Source organism: Moschus berezovskii, chromosome 11 (genome assembly GCF_049115385.1).
Source record: "Moschus berezovskii isolate FMDL1 chromosome 11, NW_MosBer_1.0, whole genome shotgun sequence".
Lineage (NCBI taxonomy): Eukaryota > Metazoa > Chordata > Mammalia > Artiodactyla > Moschidae > Moschus > Moschus berezovskii.
The window spans coordinates 13440305-13462213 of NC_142470.1; the positions used below are offsets into that span (position 1 = coordinate 13440305).

Genomic DNA, 21909 nt, shown 5'->3' on the forward strand with positions numbered 1-21909 from the left:
TATCATAGTTTTTTTCTTTCCTCTCTCTTCCCTCTGGTCAATCTTATACAGACATGATTCTTTTAGGAAGTCTCTGGGCATATTCAGCTTCACCCTTACAAAGTTTTGGTCTACCTCTGTAACCCTGTATCAGTGTCATCATTTCTAGTAGTGTGGATCCACGAGTGATGGAGGTGAGCTAAATATTCTACTCTGTTGATAGCTCCTGAATTCCATGAAAAATTGTTTTTAAAGCCTCACATATGATAATATACATGCTACAATTCCATTCTCCCCAATCATTCCACCTTCACCCTCTCCCACAGAGTCCCAAAGACTGTATGTATATTATCATAAGTGACCAGTCCAGGTTCGACGCATAAATTTTCCTCTGTTCATTTCTTTGCATTTGTGCTTTTTTAATAAAATTCTTTTTTAGAAATAAAAAAAAAAATAAAGCCTCACAATATCTCATTTTAGAGTGAAGGGCATTATTTTCTTATCTTTTCTTCTGAAGTAGAAACCATGGAGTGCATTTTCCCCCTGCCTTTCAGTTTTTGCCATTGGCACAGGGTCGTCCTGCAGCTAACATTTGCATCCACTTGTTACACGTCAGGTGCTCAACTCAGCGCTTCATACAGACTATCTGCTTTAGCCCTTAAATCAAGCAAGGAAGGAGAGATTGTTATGCTTAAGACTGTGCATTGAAGAAAACTGAGGCTAAGGATACTTGAATCATTTGCACCAACAATTTGTAAATACTGGAGCCAGAATTAAAACCCATAGCATTAGACGCCAGAGACTGAATAATAAATCAATATAGATAGAACGTGGTTTTCTATTTATATTTTCTATTTTATTTTATCTTTTTGTATTTTATCACCTTTATATTTTATCTCTAAGTATTTCTATTTTAGAATCTTTAACCTCACTTGTGGTTTTTTTTATCTTATATACTTATTTTTCATAGAAGAACAATGAAATTTAAGAACTAGATAGAGCCAACAGGATGATATGGCATTCCTGGGTGACTCAGTGGTAAAGAATCCACCTGCCAATACAGGAGTCGAAGGAGATGCAGAGTCAATCCCTCGGTCAGGAATATCCCCTGGAGGAGGAAATGGTCCCCAATCCAGTATTCTTGTCAGGAAAGTCCCATAGACAGAGGAGCCTGCCGAGCTGCAGTCTGTGGGGTCACAGAGTTGGACATGAGTGAGTGAGTGAGCACACACACACACACAAGATCCCCAAACGTTGGTCACAATCACAACCAAATGAAATGCTTTTCAAAAATAGACTCCTCAGACTTACCCAGATTTACTGAGTAAAATTTAAGGATATAGTCTGGTTACCCAGTTTAAATACTGGGTATTATTTAAAAACAAAAACCAAATTATCCTCAAGTATTTTAATGCTCAACAGAGAATAAGAAGGGCTTCCCTCATGGTTCAGATGGTAAGAATCTCCCTGCAATGCAGGAGACCCGGGTTCAATACCAGGGTCCAGAAGGTCCCCTGGAGAAAGTAAGGACAATCCACTCCAGCATTCTTGTCTGAAGAATTCCACGAACAGAGGAGCCTGGCGGGCTACAATCCATGGGTCACAAAAAGTAGGACACAACTGAGTGATAAACACTTTCACTTTTTCAGAGACTAAGAATAAATAATTTTGCTTAACTCTTCCATTTGATTCACAGATGAATAAGCTAAAGTTCAAAAATAAAGCTAGAGGAAGATATGGTATGACAACCAGGATATCCAGCCTCTCTGACTAGTGCCCTTTCTGTTAAGTCAGTTATCTTTTTTATTATTTTTTTGTTATCAGTATCTTGCAGATCTAAATATGTTCTTATTCCTAACTTCTGTTCAAACTCCACACTTAAAGAAAAACTTACCTATAGATAGACAAGAAGATTTACTGAAACATTATTCATGTTTTGAAGTTAATACTTCATGAATATGAAGAATATCTGAACACTATTGCATATTTATTTATTCCTGAACCCTATACTAATTTAGGAGGAGAAGAAAGTGGCAACCCACTCCAGTAATCTTGCCTAGAGAATCCTGTGGATGAAGGAGCCTGGTGGGCTGCTGTCCGTAGGGTTGCGCAGAGTCGGACATGACTGACGCGACATAGCATGCGTGCATGCATGCACTGGAGAAGGAAATGGCAACCCACTCCAGTGCTCTTGCCTGGAGAATCCCAGGGACGGGGGAGCCTGGTGGGCTGCCGTCTATGGGGTCGCACAGAGTCGGACATGACTGAAGTGACTTAGCAGGAGCTGCATACTAATTTAGGAATGTATCTCAGAACTATATAACTTTTCCCAAGAGATCATAAAACCACAAACTAAGTTATTTTTCTCCTACTCCATCTTTCCATGGAGAATACGATGCCTCACAAATTTTGGACTCCCCTGACTGGGGACACTCTAATAACCATGTTCTGGAAAGTGACAGACTCTTAAGACCTAAATGATTGTGTATCTCATTGAGAGGAGAGTGATACAGATTGAGTGACTAGACAATTTTATGCTTTCATGACTGCAGACCTTGCCTTTAGTGAGAAAGTCTACTCATCCCACCAAAGCTTCTCAAGGGGACTGTAAGTTGTCTCAGGATGGAGTTGCATTTGTTTCACTATATTGGTCAGCGTGTGATGCCTGGATCAGGTTATTCCCTTAGTGCTCTCTTCATCAATAGCACTGACCATTTAACATCAGAAAATTTTCAAAATCCTCAACAAAGGGTCTAAAACTCTCCATTGTAAACCCTGCTTTGTACCTTTTGTCTCTTTTTTTTTTTTCTTTTCTTTCAAGGGCCTTATCCTTTGATTCTGTTGTCCTAGTCTTTGGTTCTTCTTTCCCTAAAAGAGTTTTTCATCCTTCATCCTGACTATAACCTCAAAAAACTCTCTTAGAGACAAAAATGAGCGGCTCCAGATCCTTGGGCCAACCTCTGGCTTTGTCACCCCAGGGTGATAAGTTCCCTTTACTTACCTCTGCTGCTTCTTCACCTACTGAGTCTACCAACAGGTAAGAGATGGCTTGGCCTTGGTGGAGAGAACTTTTCCAAAGGAAGGGCTTACTAGTTTGCAACTGTTTGTCTCATTTCTCTTCTTACTACTATACCAGTTACCAGGAAGAAGGCACTATGGTTATCCTTAATTTGGAAGGAAGGAGGAAAGAGCTCAGATTCTTCCTGACAGTCTTTGTGATGGGATTATGTGGAATCAGGCTTTAGGATTAAGAATAATAAATACAATTGGCAAATATACAGAAACATAAGTCAGATTGCTAAACTGATGCTAAAAACAAGTTTAGGGTGAGGAAGGGAGAGAAATAAATGCCAGAATTCCCAGTAAGGAGCCCAAGAAATCAGCAAAAGATTGCAAGGCCAAGCCACAGCTAGGTGTGAAGGGGAAGTCAGAGCAATCACAGTTACCTTTGTCAACTGGAACAGAGAAGCCCAGAATGAAAATATTTAAGACTATCCGGGGGACATGGTACACTGACCCCACTCAGGTCTTCAGGAATTTTGAAATATTTTATATTTAGAAACCTGAACAAGGGACTCAGAAATGGAGAGGGCTCATCAGACTAATAGCAGGAAGAGGCTGAACAGGGCTCTACCTTGGCCATATGTAGACAGGGAGTCATGGGAAAGAGTTCCCCAGAGCCTTGTTAGAACAGTCATAATTGCCCAGTTCTCCTCTGTATCTCATATAATAGATCAAATTAGTAGTGTTGGCTTCATTAAAACAACTTGGAAGCTTTACTTCTTTCTCTTGTTAAATGGTAGCATTAAGGATCGGTGTTATTTGTATTGATTTGTAATTGCAATCCATGACAAAAATGCCCCTTTCTATGTAAAGAAGTCTCCTAGCTGCCCCCTTGCAACAAGATTCCTGCCCCTAAGCTCCTCCTTCAAAGAAATCCAGAAACTGCCTGTATTCACATGTGCAGTTTAGTGGCATACGATATGCTTAAAGAATTCTTGAACTTCTGGTTAAAGATGTTAAAGATTAGAGCCATGCATTCAATTTTACTAAACCTACTAAAAGTAAAGTGACTTTTTAAAAAAGACATAAAACCCATGAGGGCAGGGAAGAGTGGAAAGCCAACAATAGTAAAATTTGAAAAGTTGGAAAGCAGAGGGATGAGTGAGGGGTGAACAAAACGCTCTTTCTTTCCTCAACTTGACTAAATGTTAGACAGTTTTTTCCTGACTATAGACTGCTGACCTCCCATTTTTTAGAACATCTACTTTAGAAAAATTGTGTTTTAAAATTCTTTCTTTGCCCTTTTAGGCTGTAAATCTCCCAGGCTCTTGTCTGTTGTACTAGTTCTTATACCTTAGGAATGTCTTTCTCAAGGTTCTGGGAGCTATCCCTTTGAAATGTAATTATCAATAAAGATAACACCCCTGTCACCCAGTCTCTGTGAAAGGGTAGGAACCTAACTTCAATAGATGCCAATTAGCAAACATATTAATAGATGGCCTAGATCTCGGACCTACCTTCTTTATAACATCCTCCAGTACTTTTCCACTAGCTAATCCAAACTCCTATAAATCCCCCTGCCTTTTGTTTCAGCAGAATTGACTTCAGTCTGTCTCTCCAATTGCGGTATTTTTGAATAAAGTCTTCCTTGATTCTTTAACTCCACATGTGTAATTTATCTTTGACAGTGGTGAGTGGGTTAACAGGCATGAAGAAGCTAGATACTAGGCGGGAGATGAAATAAAATAATAAAATTTTTCAATACTGAAGAATCCACCAAAAAAACAGAAATTGGGAGCTCTGGGTATATGAAATAAACTCAGGTGATAGCTATTTCAGAAATTGAATCTCTAGATTCTAGTTTTCACTCCTCACTACTGGAACACTGTCTTCTTCTATCCTAGCAGAAGTTGGTAGTCTTACTTTCTGGAGAAGTTGTGACTAGGAGTTGTCACATAAAATTCAGATTAGTGAATCATATACAAAAATGAGAATTACATGACTATGTGCATGCTTGCTAAGTTCAGTCATATCCAACTCTGTGCGACCCTATGGATTATAACCCTCCAGGCTCCTATGTCCATGGGGATTCTCCAGGTAAGAATCTGGAGTGAGTTGCCACGCCCTCCTCCAGGGGATCTTCCCCACCCAGGAATAAACCCACCTCTCTTGTGTTTCCTGCATTGGCTGTGCTGTGCTTAGTTGCTCAGTCGTGTCCTACTCTTTGCGACCCCATGGACTGCAGCCCGCTAGGCTCTTCTGTTCATAGGGTTGGGTTGCCATGCCCACCTCCAGGGGATCTTCCCAACACAGAGATCGAACCCAGGTCTCCCGCATTGCAGGCGGATTCTTTACCGTCTGAACCACCAGGCATTGACAGATGGGTTCTTTACCACTAGCACCACCAGGGAAGCCTTTGCATGACTGCATGTGTGTGTGTGTGTGTGTGTGTGTGCGCGCGCGTGGGTGCATCAAGTCATCAGTCATGTCCGACTCTTTGCGACCCTATGGACATAGTCTGCCAGGCTCCTCCCTCCATAGGATTCCCCAGGCAAGGATACTGGAGTGGATTGCCATTTCCTTCCCCAAGGGACCTTCTTGATTCAGGGAGGGAACCCACCGATCCTGCATTGGCAGGCAGGTTCTTTACCACTAACACCATGTGGGAAGTCCTTACAAGACAGAGAATGAGATGGCTGGATGGCATCACTGACTCGATGGACATGAGTTTGAGTGAACTCCCGGAGTTGTTGATGGACAGGGAGGCCTGGCGTGCTGTGATTCATGGGGTCGCAAGGAGACACAACTGAATGACTGAACTGCCATCCAACCATCTCATCCTCTGTCATCCCCTTCTCCTCCTGTCCTCAATCTTTCCCAGCATCCAGGTCTTTTCAAATAAGTCAGCTCTTCACATCAGGGGACTAAAGTACTGGAGTTTCAGCTTCAACATCAGTCCTTCCAATGAACACTCAGAACTGATCTTTAGGATGGACTGGTTGGATCACCTTGCAGTCCAAGGGACTCTCAAGAGTCTTCTCCAACACCACAATTCAAAAGCATCAATTCTTCGGTGCTCAACTTTCTTTCTTTCTTTCTTTTTTATCTATTTATTTTAATTGGAGGTTAATTACTTTACATTATTGTATTGGTTTTGCCATACATTGACATGAATCTGCCCCGGGTGTTCTTGTGTTCCCCATCTTGAACCCCTCTCCCACCTCCCTCCCCATCCCATCCCTCTGGTTCATCCCAGTGCACCAGCCCCGAGCATCCTGTATCATGCATCGATTCATTTCACAGATGATAATATACATGTTTCAATGCCATTCTCCCAAATCATCCTACCCTCGCCCTCTCCCACAGAGTCCAAAGCTTTCTTTATAGTCCAACTCTCACATCCATACATGACCACTGGAAAAACCATAGCCTTGATTAGATGGACCTGTGTTGACAAAGTAATGTCTCTGCTTTTTAATAACTTTCTTTCCAAGGAGTAAGTGTCTTTTAATTTCATGACTGCAATCACCATCTGCAGTGATTTTGGAGCCCAGGAAAATATATGCATGACTATATATGACACCAAATGATGAATCCTAAAACCTACAGACCTATATTATGAATACAGAATAGTGTAAGAATTTCTTTGACATTCAAGTACCTGAACAGTAAAGAACTAAGGATACTGGCGTTGGACTTCCCCCGAAAGTTTTCCCAGCCAGATAATCCTACAGTGAAACTCAAGTCGATAGCTCCTTCTATAAACACAGGGATTCCAGACAGTTCCAGTACAAAATTCATTGTAGTCAGCACTTCAAATTTATATGCTTTTCACAAAATTATCAGTTAATAGGATATTCAAATAAAAAAATTAATGTGATCCCGACCTCATGCTGTATAAAAAATCAATTCCAACTATATTCATACACAAATAAAAGACAAAACAACAAAATTTTAGATGAGAACACAAATATCTTCCTAATCAAGAAGTATGTCCTAATATCTTAAATAGAACACAAGCAGAATAACTGAAAGTAAATAAATAAGTGGGACCATATTAAAATTAAGAACTTCTATTTTTCAAAAGGCACCAATAAGAGAGTGAAAAGTCAATGCACAGGCAAGAAGGAGACAGGTGTCATGCATGCATTTCACAAAATATTGTATACCAGTATATATAAGACCCTTTTCAAATCAAAGAATAGAAAGAAACTCCAAAAGACATTAAAAAATATAAAAATGTAATATCAAATATTTTTTAAAACACATGAAAATGTTTTCAACTTCATTAGTCATCAGAACTGCTTAAATTTAACCTAAATGTGTTACTACTACACATCTATCAGAATAGCTGAAATGAAAAAGACTGTACCGAAAGTTAGTGAGATTGGAGCAATCAGAATCTCATAACCACTGTCAACACCACAGAACAATCACTCTGAAAAACTAAAGCTGAACACATTTAGAACCTAGGATTCCCAAATTCTACTATTAAACATATATCCAACCAAAATGTGTATACACATTCCTCAAGAGGTCTGGATAAAAATGTTTATACTATTAAAATAAATAAATTAATAAAAGAAAAGAAGAAGAAGAAAATAATAATCATACCACCTATGAAAATAATAAAATTTCATCTGTTTCTAAACTTAAAAGAGTTTATACCAGCACTATTTATAAAATACCAAACTGAAAATCACCTAAATAGCTATCAACAATAGATTAGATGAATTTCCATTAATGAATATCAGCAGCAATGAGAATGAATTAAACACAGTTTTGAGTTTACTGCTTGCTTCCCTGCCTACTCTCCCACTTCCAGATGATTTCCATTGTAGTTATCCCATGTCTGCATCACTCTTGTATTGGGTATATGTGTAGAGGACATAAAATCCGAGGTCTTCAGACTGAAAGGAACAATGCATAGAGGGGTGCATCTAAGGAGACATTTTTCCACTTGGACCTCATTTAGATGACAAGATCTTGGACCTTGACCTCATGTTGCAATCGAATGAGATTCTGAGGCTTTTTCAGTTCAGTTCAGTCACTCAGTCATGTCTGACTCTGCAACCCCATGGATTGCAGCACTCCAGGTGTTCATGTCCATCATCAACTCCCGAAGCTTGCTCAAACTCATGTCCATTGAGTCAGTGATGCCATCCAACCATCTCATACTCTGTCGTCCACTTCTCCTGCCATCAATCTTGCCCAGGATCGGGCTCTTTTCCAATGAGTCAGTTCTTCACATCAGGTGGCCAAAGTATTGGAGCTTTAGCATCAGTCCTTCCAATGAATATTCAGAACTGATTTCCTTTAGGATTGACTGGTTTGATCTCCTTGCAGTCCAAGGAACTCTCAAAAGTCTTCTCCAACACCACAGCTCAAAAGCATCAATTTTTTGGTGTCAGCTTTCTTTATTGTCCAGCTCTCAGATCCATACACGATTACTGAAAAAATATTAGGTTTGACTAGATGGATCTTTGTTGGCAAAGTAATGTCTCTGATTTTCAATATGCTGTCTAGGTTGGTCAGAACTTTTCTTCCAAGGAGCAAGCATCTTTTAATTTCATGGCTGCAGTCCCCATCTGCAGTGATTATGAAACCAAAGAAAACAGTCTCTCACTGTTTCCATTGTTTCCCCATCTATTTGCCATGAAGTGATGTGTCTGGATGCTATGATCTTCATTTTCTGAATGTTGAGCTTTAAGCCAACTTTTTCCCTCTCCTCTTCCACTTTCATCAAGAGGCTCTTTAGTTCTTCTTCACTTTCTGCCATAAGGGTGATGTCATCTGTGTATCAAAGGTTATTGATATTTCTCCCAGCAATCTTGATTCCAGCTTGTACTTCATCCATCCAGCATTTTGCATGATGTGCTCTGCATATAAGTTAAATAAGCAGGGTGACAGTATATAGCCTTGACGTATTCCTTTCCCGATTTTGGAGCCAGTCTGTTGTTCCATGTCCAGTTCTAACTGTGGCTTCTTGATCAGCATACAGATTTCTCAGAAGGTAGGTGAGATGGTCTGGTATTCCCATCTCTTGAAGAATTTTCCACAGTTTGTTGTGATCCACACTATGCTTTGGCATAGTCAATAAAGCAGAAGTAGATGTTTTCTGGAACTCTCTTGCTTTTCCCATGATCCAACAGATGTTGGCAATCTGATCTCTGGTTCCTCTGCCTTTTCTGAAACCAGCTTGAACATTTGGAAGTTCATGTTGAAGTCTGGCTTGGAGAATTTTGAGTATTACTTCGCTAGCGTGTGAGATGAGTGCAATTGTGCAGTGCTTTGAGTGTTCTTTGGCATTGAATTTCTTTGGGATTGGAATGAAAACTGACCTTTTCCAGTCCCATAGCCACTGCTGAATTTTCCAAATTTTCTGGCATATTGAGTGCAGCACTTTCACAGCATCATATTTTTAGGATTTGAAATCACTCAACTGGAATTCCATTACCTCCACTAGCTTTGGTCATAGGAATGCTTCCTAAGGCCTACTTGATTTTGCATTCCAAGACACCTGGCTCTAGGTGAGTGATCACACCATCATGGTTATCATGGTCATGAAGATCTTTTTTGTATAGTTTTTCTGTGTATTCTTGCTGCTGCTGCTGCTAAGTCACTTCAGTCGTGTCCGACTCTGTGTGACCCCATAGACGGCAGCCCACCAGGCTCCCCCGTCCCTGGGATTCTCCAGGCAAGAACACTGGAGTGGGTTGCCATTTCCTTCTCCGTGTATTCTTGCTACCTCTTCTTAATGTCTTCTGCTTTTGTTGGGTCCATACCATTTCTATCCTTTATTGTGCCCATTTTTTGCATGAAATATTCCCTTGGTATCTCTAATTTTCTTGAAGAGATCTCTAGACTTTCCCATTCTATTGTTTCCCTCTACTCCTTTGCACTGATCCCTGAGGAAGGCTTTCTTGTCTCTCCTTGCTATTCTTTGGAACTCTGCATTCAAATAGGTATATCTTTCCTTTTCTCCTTTGCCTTTCACTTCTCTTCTTTTCTCAGCTATTTGGAAGGCCTCCTCAGACAACCATTTTGCCTTTTTGCATTTCTTTTTCTTGGGAATGGTCTTGATCACTGCCTCCTGTACAATGTCATGAACCTCTGTCCACAGTTCTTCAGGCACTCTATCGGACCTAATCCCTTGAATCTATTTCTCACTTTTACTGTATAGTCAGTCATAAGGGATTTGATTTAGGTCGTACCTGAATGGTCTAGTGGTTTTTCCCACTTTCTTCAATTTAAGTCTGAATTTGGCAATAAAGAGTTCATGATCTGAGCCACAGTCAGCTCCCAGTTTTGTTTTTGCTGACTGTATAGAGCATCTCCATCTTTGGCTGCAAAGAATATAATCAATCTGATTTCAGTATTGACCATCTGGTGATGTCCATGTGTAGAGTCTTCTCTTGTGTTGTTGGAAGAGGGTGTTTGCTATGACCAGTGTGTTCTCTTGGCAAATCTCTGTTAACCTTTGCCCTGCTTCCTTTTGTACTCCAAGGCCAAATTTGCCTGTCACTCCAGGTATCTCTTGACTTCCTACTTTTGCATTCCAGTCCACTATGATGAAAAGGACATCTTTTCTGTGTGGTAGTTCGAGAAGATCTGTCGGTCTTCATAGAACTGCTCAAACTCAGCTTCTTCAGCATTACTGGTTGGGTCATAGGTGTGGATTACTGTGATATTGAATGGTTTGCCTTGGAAATGAGCAGAGATCATTCTGTTGTTTTTGAGGTTACACCCAAGAACTGTATTTTGGACTCTTTTGTTGACTATGAGGGCTACTCCATTTCTTCTAAGGGATTCTTGCCCACAGGAGTAGATATAATGGTCATCTGAGTTAAATTCACCCTTTCCAGTCAATTTAGTTCACTTTACTAAAATGTCAATGTTCACTCTTGCCATCTCCTGCTTGACCACTTTCAATTTACCTTGATTCATGGATCTAACATTCTAGGTTCCTATGCAATATTGTTCTTTACAGCATAGGACTTTACTTCCATCACCAGTCATATGCAAAACTGGGCGTTGCTTTTGCTTTGGCTCCATCTCTTCATTCTTTCTGGAGTTATTTATCTACTGTTCTCCACTAGCATATTGGGCACCTACCGACCTGGGGAGTTCATCTTTCAGTGTCCTATCTTTTTGCCTTTTCTTACTGTTCATGGGATTCTCAAGGCAAGAATACTGAGGTGTCTTGCCATTCCCCTCTCCTGTGGACCATGTTTTGTCAGAACTCTCCACCATGACCATCCGTCTTGGGTGACCATCCATCATGGGTGGCCCTACACTGCATGGCTCATAGTATCATCGAGTTAGACAAGTCTGTAGTCCATGTGGATTCTGAGGCTTTTCGGAAGGAACAAGTCTATTCTGAATCTGGAAAGAATATAAATAATCTGAGTCAAGAGTGCAGCCTGTGTTAAATGAAAGAGGGTCCCAAATTCTTTCCTATTCTTCCTATGGAGGGATGGAGCTTAACTTCTTTCCCTTAGTCACTGGGCTGGCCTTAGTGATTGATTGCTCTATAGAAGACAGTGAAAGCAAGATTCTCAGATTTCCAAAGCCAGGTTTTATGAAGACCATGCAGCCTCCATCATGACTTCTTAGATGGTTTGCTCTCAAAATGCCCCATTTCTGAAGCCCGCTGCTGTGCTGTGAGTAGCCCAGAAATATATGGAAAGGCCAGGTATAGGTGCTGAGACCTAACAAGCAAATGGAGAATGTGTGAGTTACTAAAAAGTGATACTGATAAAACTGTTGCTGCTGTTAGTCACTCAATCATGTCTGCTGACTCTTTGTGACCCCATGAACTGCAGCACACCAGGCTTCCCTGTCCTTCACTATCTTCCTGAGTTTGCTCAAACTCGTGTCCATTGAATCGATGATGCCATCCAACCATCTTATCCTCTGTCACCCGCTTCTCATGCCCTCAAGCAAACTAGCTATGTGTGAAAAATTAAAAGTAAAGCTATATACTTTTTTCTCACCCCACAGCAACATAAATTTCAAGTAAATGAAAAACTAGTGTAGTGTTTAAAACTAGAAGAAAGAACTAAATGGAATTTCCTTGATCTACAGGATGGAAAGGACATTTTAGTATAAAAGTAATGGGAAAAAATACAAAGCTAAATAACTATTAGTTTTGACTAAAAATAACTTTAAAATCTTCTATAAAAATAGATGAACAGTCCAAGTTTGATGCGTGAAACAGGGCACTCAAAGCTGGTGCACTGGGACAACCCAGAGGTATGGGATGGGGAGGGAGCTGCGAGGGGAGTTCGGGATGGGGGACACATGTACACCCATGGCTGATTCATGTCACTATATGGTAAAAACCACCACAATATTGTAAAGTAATTAGCCTCCAATTAAAATAAATAAATTAATTTTAAAAAACCTTTTATAAATATTCAATGTCAAGGACATAAAAATCACCCCAAATAAAATGTTTTAATCTTGTTTTATTGCCTTTAATATCCATTTTAAAAGCACAAAAGCCCAGTAGGAAAAAGAAAAATATATTAACAGGATAATTTGAAGAATAATTACTCATGGTTAAAAACCAAATGAAAAAGAAAATAGTTGATCTTGCTAGTAACCAAAGGCACACACAGAGAAAATGAGATTTTCACATAGAAAATGAGATTATTCTGTACCAATGATTAAATGGTACTAATGATTAAAGTCAACAATGATACTGGGACAAAGCATGGTGGTTAAGAGCATGGACTCAAGCCACTCCATCTTTTCTTCCTTCTTTCCTTCCCCTGGGTACACTCTCCATCTCCAGGTCCCCATCCAAGCTCCGATTTTCTACTCCTGTCTCCTTTCCAGTCTGCCAACACTGCACCCTGCACTATCTGTCTCAAAAAAAAATGTGGATTCTAGAATCGTGGAGACCTAGATTGGGATTCCATCCTCTCCATTTAGTTGGTCAAGTCATTATCTTCACTGGGCCTCAGTTTTCTCATCTGTAAAATAGGGATAACAATAGTTTCTTTATCCTAAAAACTTGTATTACTTGAGATCATTTAATGAAACTGTGCAGTAAGTACTACAGCATTTTTTAAAAGATATTTTATGTGAACCATTTTTAAAGTCTTTATAGAATTTTTTACAATATTGTTTCTGTTTCATGCTTTGGTGTTTTGACCCTGAGACTTGTGGGATCTTAACTCCCCAACCAGGGAGAAACCCATGCCTCCTGCACTGAAAGGTGAAGTTTTAACCACTGAATCACCAGGGAAGTCCCAGTACTACTAGTATCAATGACAATACTGAAGATGGTACATTTTTGCAGTAATGTATCAGATATTATGGCTGGTATGTTCTACATAGGCTGCCTTATATAACTAAGAGTTTAGGACTTCGGGCAGTTGCTTCTTAGCATTACTCTGTTTAGAGAGGTAATACCTAGGTGTCACTAGTGGTAAAGAACCTGCCTCCTAACGCAGGAGACATAAGAGATGTGGGTTCCATCCCTGGGTTGGGAAGATCCCCTGGAGGAGAGAATGGCAACCCACTAGCGTTATTGCCTGGATAATTCCATGGTCAGAGGAGCCTGGGAGGCTACAGTCCATTTAGAGAAATCACCAACATGACCATTATATTTTAAGCTCTTAATGTCTCCCTCAATCCAGTTTAACTTACAACCTGACATAGGCATTAAATGGTCCAGAGCAGAGGCAAGAGTTCCCAGGAGGACTTCTGGTCAGGCTGGAGTGCACAGCATCCCAGCTAAAGGCCTCAGAATCTCACCCCCAAATTCCCCATCTGAGAGCTTAACCCCTGGGAAAGAGATGCCCTCTATTCCCCCAGGACCCTGGCAGAGATGGCTAGAGAATAGGCTGCAAAGGGACACTGAGGTTGGCTCTAATGAGCACTTTAGGGATGATGTTCTAGGGATCTTTAAAACCCTAAGAAAGACTCCTATCTTCCCAGGTCAGAAAATTGCGTTATACACTCCAGGTATTGCTGATGACCCCTGGACTCAATAGACCCTAGCTTTACAAGGTCAGAAAGGTCTCAGGGACTTCCTTATCGTGAACCTCCCACCCACAAGAGAGAACTGGAGAATCTGAATATGCTTGAAACCAATCCACACTCTGATAGGTGAGAGAATCTGAAAGGTTAGGGGACACACACATACACTTGTACAAACACCTCCCTTCCCAGCCCAAGGACCAGGCAAAAGTTTCTAGGGTAGCTGATCTGAATGTCTGCCTAAGATTAGAAGCCTCTCTATAAACCAAGAACAAATGAAGTACTAATACAGTGGCAAAATCTAATAAGGCCAGGGCGGACATGAAATGACATCTTATACAAGCTTGCTCTAAATCCTAGGAGAACTGAAGATCAGAGTGGCCATTTTCAAGCCCAGAGAACCAGACACCGATTCCTTCTATCTTTCCTTTGATGAAAAGAAACATCAGAGAGTTAAAGTACAAGTGTAGAGGGAAGGCACAGACATTGGAGTCAGACACACCTGCTGTTGAATCATATTCATTAGCTTTCTGATCTTGAGTACATCAAATATTTCTAAGACTCCATTGCACCATTTGCAGAATTGTGGAGGAGAATAATACCTGCCAGACTTGAAAGAACAGAACAGTGCCATCAAGTTCTCTGGAACATAGCAAGCATCTACAAAGAGGTACTGATATGCTCATGTCCAAGAGACCAGGGGGAGAGAAATATCAGTTTTCAAATGTCTAGATGTGCAATAGGGAAAGAGTTCAGGGAAAAAGGAGACAGAATGAAGAGTGTCAAGGGTTGCCAGCCCTGTTGTCTAGTGCGGATGCAGAGAATGGAACATCACAGACACTCCCTGGCCTCAGCCCATATATCCGAGCTCCTGGTAAGGTAAGAGTACAGGGAGTGGAGCTAAATGGGTGAGGTCAAGTTCTAGGGATTGAGGAGGCAAGCAGAAATAGACTATCTTGTCTATGGTGTATGTCAAGGGGTGGGTGTTGGGGGAGGGGCAGCAAGGAAGATCATGCATTTCCTTTTTACTTGGTGAGCAAAAGTGACTTTTCCAATCTTGCCTTTAAGGATATGCTCAAGTCTTACCTCCTCCAGTTGCCAACATGGACTTCTCTGGTCAAACTAATCACTTTCCTGAGGACCCTATTATATACAGCTGTGAAGGCACAGTTCGATTTGCATGGGTATTGGTTTGCCTGTTCTCTAAAGTCCCATGGATATTTTCTCACATCATAATGACATCTAGAGATTCTCATGGGCAAGGTCCACTTCTTTTTTTTTTCCTGAAACAGTTTGGGCTACACAGATATTATCTGTGAATTGATCTAATACTTAAATATTGACACGTGGAAGCGTTTTGTCTGCATAGATAGCAAAACTACAAAGGATGGGAAAACCAAGCAGAGTGAACCAAACCACCCTTTCAGACTTCCTCCTTCTAGGGATCTCTGAGCTCCCAGAGGAGCAAACTCTCCTGTTCGTCATCTTCCTGGGCATGTACCTGGTCACTATGATGGGAAACCTGCTCATCATCCTGGCCATCACCTCTGACCCTCACCTCCATACTCCCATGTACTTCTTTCTGGCCAACCTATCAATAACAGATGCCTGCTTCACTTCTGCCTCCATTCCCAAAATGCTGGTCAACATGCATACTCAGAGTCAGACCATCTCCTATTCTGGGTGCTTTGCACAGCTGTATTTTCTCCTTGTGTGTGGTGGCCTTGACAACTTACTTCTGGCAGTGATGGCATATGACCGCTATGTGGCCATCTGTCAGCCACTTCATTACAGCACAACTATGAGTCCCCGACTCTGTGCATTAATGTTGAGCATATGCTGGGTGCTGACCAACTGTCCTGCACTGACACACACACTATTGCTGACCCGTGTGACCTTCTGTGCCCACAAGGCCGTTCCCCACTTCTACTGTGATCCCAATGCTCTCCTGAAGCTTGCCTGCTCAGACACCTGCATTAATGAGCTGATGATCATCACCATGGGCCTGCTGTTCCTTGCTGCTCCCCTCCTGCTGATTGTCCTCTCCTATGTCCACATTTCCTGGGCTGTGTTTGGCATCTCATCTCCTGGAGGGCGGTGGAAGGCCTTCTCGACATGTGGTTCTCACCTCACAGTGGTCCTGCTCTTCTATGGGTCTCTTATGGGTGTGTATTTACTTCCTCCATCAACTCACTCTGCGGAGAGGGAGAGCAGGGTTGCCATTCTCTACATGGTGATTATTCCCATGCTGAACACTTTCATATACAGCTTGAGGAATAAAGATATGAATGAGGCTCTGAGTAAACTCTTCGGCAGTGGGAAAACCATCTTTTTACCATGACAGTGATGGCCAATCCTGGTATCTGAATTAACCCCTGCTCTCCCTCATTTGAATGACTCCATTATTCTCAGACTGATTTAAGGGAAAGTTATCAAGACATTAAAAAATTAGGTGTTTAACAAAGAAGGCATTTCCATTCTTTCACTGAGCCCCTGGCAACCACCATTCTATTCTCTGCTTCTATGATGTGACCGTGTTAGATGCCGCAAGTAAGTGAAATCATACAGTATTTGTCTTTCTGTGTCTGACTTATTTCACCTAGCATAATGTGCAAAGTTCCAGGTATGCAAGATAAATGAGTTTTTTGAGATCAATATTCGGCAAGATGACTATAGTGAATGACACTGTGTTTTGTGCTTGTCATGTACTATGAAGGTGGCTCTTGAATTGTCTTCTTACCAAACACACAAAAATAAAATGGCCATTATATGGAGGTGATAAACACATTAGTTAACTTGACTATGGTGATAATTTCACAACATATACGTACCAAAATATCAAGTTGTACATTTTTAATACCTACAATGTTTATATGTCAAATATACCTCCATAAAACTGTTTAAAAAAGAACTAATAGTTTCTCAGGAAATAAGACTAGAGACTTAAGTTCTACTAGTGATGTTAATTTCTCAATTTAATACACAAGAGCTATCATTAGTAATAATGAGAATTCACAATTTATATAAAGAATTACTAGAACAAGAGAATAACTAGAAACAAATGCAATTCAAGCTATCATGTATTTTCTGAGTATTTATTCCAGCTTACTGCTTCTCCTAGTTAAGTCACAGCTTGGGAAGTGAAGAGGGATTTTTCTCCTACGTGGAAATTCCTTTTTGATTTGCTGCTTTTAAAATTAAATCTGCTTTATGATGGAAATCCAAATAGAGTAACATAGACGTGAAAACAAAGGATAGAGTCAAAGTACTTCACACTTCTGTTATTCATTTTTTATCCTTCTAAAATGGCTTTTATTCATAAAATTTTATATTTACATAAATAGGGTTTATTTTACATGGTATTTTATAGCTTTTCTTTTCTATAATAATTTAGCTTTATTGTATTGTAATATCTACATTTCTGCTTCTATACATATCAATACATAGAATGTACACAGAATCAATACATCAATCCACTTAAAGTTTTTGTTTTAGTTGATCTCTTATTGAATTAACACAATGATTCATTGTGAAACTTTATTAACAATTATACTACACTTGAAATGTCCTGTGTCAGTTGTCTGATCAAGGTTGCTTTCATATCTTCAAAGCATCTATTTTAAATGGCTCCATTGTCTTCGTTCCCGTGCCTGTGGCTTGCTCCTTTGAAAAGAAAAGCATGAACTTTGAAAATATCCATAAAAATACATGAAGAATGGAAGTCTAGGTTGAATCCCATGGAGAGAGAGACAACAAAGCCAGATTGTCTTCCTTCACCTAAGGGATCGCCTAAGTCAGAGCTTACAGAATGAAATAAATGAATAATAAAAGAAAGTTGCTATCAAAATATTCTACATATGCATCAAATATCAAGCTTCTTCCAAAATTTCTGACTTCCATCTTCATACCTCAAACAGACTAGAGTTGGGGACATCACCTTAGCCTTAAATGTCAGTCCAGATGCTGGTTTCATACTAATTAGTCTTATGTTTATGTACAGAATTGGATAAACATATTGCATTTTACATAGGGCAGACACATACACACAAAGAGAAAAGGAGAAGAAGGGTAAAGTAGCCTCAATGCCCGTAATATCGGATTCAAGACAAGTTCTATTCTTTGTGCTGTGTCAAGAAGCATGGCAAGGTAAATGAGGGCTTTTAGACATGAGTACACTCCAGTGTTCTTGCCTGGAGAATCCCAGGGATGGCAGAGCCTGGTCGACTGCCGTCTATGGGGTCGCACAGAGTCGGACACGACTGAAGTGACTTAGCAGTAGCAGCAGCAGCATACAACAAAACATGTTTAGTGTCCTGTCAAGAACTCAAGCGGGACTTCCCTGGTGATCCAGTGGATAAGAATCTGCCTGCCAATACAGGGACACTGGTTTGATCCCTAGTCCGGGAAGATTCCACCTGCGCTGGAGCAACTAAGCTCCTGAGCCACTAGACACCTGAGCCACAACTGCTGAAGCCCATGTGCGTAGAGCCTGTACTTTGCAAAAAGAGAAGTTACCGCAATGAGAAACCTGCACACCACAACTGCAGCATAGCCCCTGATTGCTGCAACTAGAGAAAGCCCATGCAAAACAACGAAGAGCCAGCATAGCCAAAAATAATGAATTATTAAAAAAGAACTCAAAGGTCCCTTTGTGGAGGTACAGATGCTCTGAAATCAACTAATTCTTTATAACAGATGTACGGTTTTTGGCAGCATATGTGAAACAACTGTTTAAAATATTAAAATGGGGGAGGGGAAGGAAGGGATACATGTATAATTATGACTGATTAGCATTGTTGTACAGCAGAAACCAACACAATCTTGTAAAGCAATTTTCCTCCCAATGAAAAATAAATTAAAAAATAAAATATTAAAATGTTTTTGAGTGACATTAGCAAAGTTGCAAGTCACACTGAAATTCCACATAGCTTAATGTAAACAAGAAGCCACCAATGAACACAGGATGCAATTTTTTTCAACGCTTTGGGTTTTTTTCATTGAATATACAGTCAGCAGTGTCTGATATGTCTGTAGTGTGTGTGAAAGAGAGAAGAGAATCTGACAACTCAGGAAAGATTCTCTTCTATGAGAAATTGAAAAAAGGAATTTACTGTAGCTAGAATCAATCTGAAAATACCACCATGAACCACTGATTCCGCTATTCCCCAAATAATCCAAGTGTTCTCTTGTTTCACTCTACCCATTCTCTCAGAATTCTTGGGAGGTGTTAAAACCTGCATCCCACCACTTCCATAGTTTAATTTTTCACTGATCTTCAAATCATTGTTCACAAATCTGCAGTGTCCACATCGTGTGGGAGCTTGTTAGAAATGCAAATTCTTGGATCTCATCCCAGAACTACCGAATTGGAATTCATGGAGACAGATTCAGGAATCACTGTTTTAACAAGCTTCCCAGGAATTCTTAGGCATGTTAAAGTTTGAAAAGCCTTGCTTTCATTCTTAATTTGGGAAAGCAAGAAGTCCAGGAAGGATAGAGAGTGCTGAATCTGCAGTGATATTAACAAAAATCAATGATATTTTCAGGGATTATGCACTGGAATAATCTAGTTCACTTCATTATACATACAAAGGAGGTCAGCGCTAAGTGTGCTTTCATCACTGACTGTGTTTGGGGGCTAATCAATGTCAACCACACGGTGCTTTCAAAGGGGAAATTCCTGGCCAGTCTTGATCTCCTCCAGGTTCCCCTATCGTCAGAGTTGTTTTTGTAACATTTTATACCATGGGCAGAAAGTTATGCATTTCCTTTTATTTAAGTGATAGTTTGGATTCTATGATTTAATAGACCCATAAAGACAAAAAGAAAATCCTGCATTGTCCGCATAAGAGTGTAGTGTAATAATATAGGTAATTCTTTAGATTCTCGGGGTGTGAAAGCCTGAGATTATGGGCCTAAAATAAATCGGTTTCCAAAATTCTCTTCAAATAAAATATAACTAAACAACCTGTATATTTTTGTATTATTAATGCCCCTAAGTTGTAGAAATAAGTAATAAAACTAATTTAGCATTTTCTGATCAAAAGTTGTTTCTCAAGGAGAGCACTGTTTTTTTAATAAATTTTTTATCGAAGTATAGCTGATTTACAATATCATGTTAATCCCTGCTGTTCAGCAAAGTAATTCAGCTACACATAGATACACATTTAAAAAATATTCTTTACTATATTGTTTATCATAGGGTACTGAACATAGTTCTCTGTGCTGTACAGTAGGATATAGCTGTTTATCCATTCTATATAAAATAGTTTACATCTGCTAACCCTCCTGTCCATCCTTCCCCCATTTCTCTTCCCCTTGGCAACCACAAGTCTGTTCTCTATGTCCATGAGTCTGTTTCTGTTTCATAAATAAGTTCATTTGCGTTATATTTTAGATTCCATGTATAAGAGATAGCATATGTATTTGTCTTTCTCTTCCTGAGTTACTTCATGTAAGTATGATTGATAATCTCTAGGTCCATTCATGTTGCTGTTAATGGTGTTATTTCATTCTTTTTATGGCTGAGTAGTATTCCGTTGTATATATATACCATATCTTCTTTATCCCTTCATCTAAACGTTGGTGGACATTTAGGTTGTTTCTATGTCTTGGCTATTGTAAATAGTGTTGTTATGAACATAAGAAGGGTACATATATCTTTTCTAATTATAGTTTTGTTTGGGTATATGCCCAGGAGTGGGATTGCTGAATCATATGGAAATTCTGGAAAACCTCCATCCTGTTTTCCATAGCTACTGAATCAACTTACATTTCTACCAACAGTGCAAAGGGTTCCTTTTTCTCCACACCAGGAGAGTACTGCTAATAAGGGAATGAAATTCTGGCCAACAAACATTTGTCAAGTAAATACAACATGCCATCATTTTTCATAGGGTTTGGAGACATTAAAGCTTTGAGTTATATTCAAATAAAAAATCAAATACAAGCAATGGATCAAAATGAGGTTCTGATTTAAATAAAAGTTGGGTGTCACTGTAAGAAAAATATTGCTCTACTGAAGAGTTTCCCCAGGGCCACTTTTATGTCCTTGTTCCTAAGGCTGTAGATAAAGGGGTTCAACATGGGCGTGACCACCGTGTACATGAGAGCCACAAGGATGTCCTTGTTAATGAAATCACTCAGTGCTGGGAAGAGGTACTGCCCAAATATTGACCCATAGTACAGAGTCACTACAGAGAGATGGGAGCCACACGTGGACAATGCTTTGCAGATCCCCTTGGTTGAAGGGACCCTTAGGACGGTGGCCCCGATGAACCCATAAGATAGCAGGATACATGCGAATGGCAGAGTAATGACCACCACGCCTACTGTGAACATGACCAACTCATTGAGGAAGATGTCTGAGCAGGACAGTTTGAGCAGAGCACCGAGGTCACAGAAGAAATGGGGGATGGTGTTGTCAGCACAGAAAGATAATTGGGTCAGGAGGAGAGTGTGAGAAAGGGAGCTGGCACCAGACAGGATCCAGGATCCGGCCACTAGGAAGGCACACAGATCCTGCCTCATGATGGTGGTGTAGTGAAGGGGGCGACATATAGCAACATAGCGGTCATACGCCATGGAGGTAATAAGGAAGCTGTCCAGATCAGTAAAAAATATGAAAAAATACATCTGTGCTATGCACCCTCCATAGGGGATGGATTGATCCTGGGTTTGCATGTTCATTAGCATGTTAGGGACGGTGACAGATGAGAAGGAGATGTCAGTGAGGGCCAAGTGGCTGAGGAAGAAGTACATGGGGGTGTGGAGGCGAGGGTCCAGCCTGATGAGCAGGACGATGAGCAGGTTGCCCAGCACCGTGGTCAGGTACATGCCCAGGAACAGGGTGAAGAACGCGCCCTGCTGCTCTGGCCGAATGGGGAGCCCCAGGAGGATGAATTCGGACAGGCTGCTCTGGTTCTCTTTCCTCAT

At 40.4% G+C, this 21909-nt stretch overlaps 2 protein-coding genes across 2 annotated transcripts; one reads left to right on the forward strand and one right to left on the reverse strand.

Moving 5' to 3' along the window:
• Positions 1-15361: 15361 nt before the first annotated feature.
• On the forward strand, positions 15362-16315 carry LOC148776085 (olfactory receptor 1N2-like). The gene has a single exon (XM_088841715.1). The coding sequence runs from the start codon at positions 15362-15364 to the stop codon at positions 16313-16315; it is 954 nt and encodes a 317-aa protein (XP_088697841.1).
• A 4652-nt stretch (positions 16316-20967) lies between these two features.
• Positions 20968-21909, reverse strand: LOC148776086 (olfactory receptor 1J2-like). Its single transcript, XM_088841716.1, has one exon. The coding sequence runs from the start codon at positions 21907-21909 to the stop codon at positions 20968-20970; it is 942 nt and encodes a 313-aa protein (XP_088697842.1).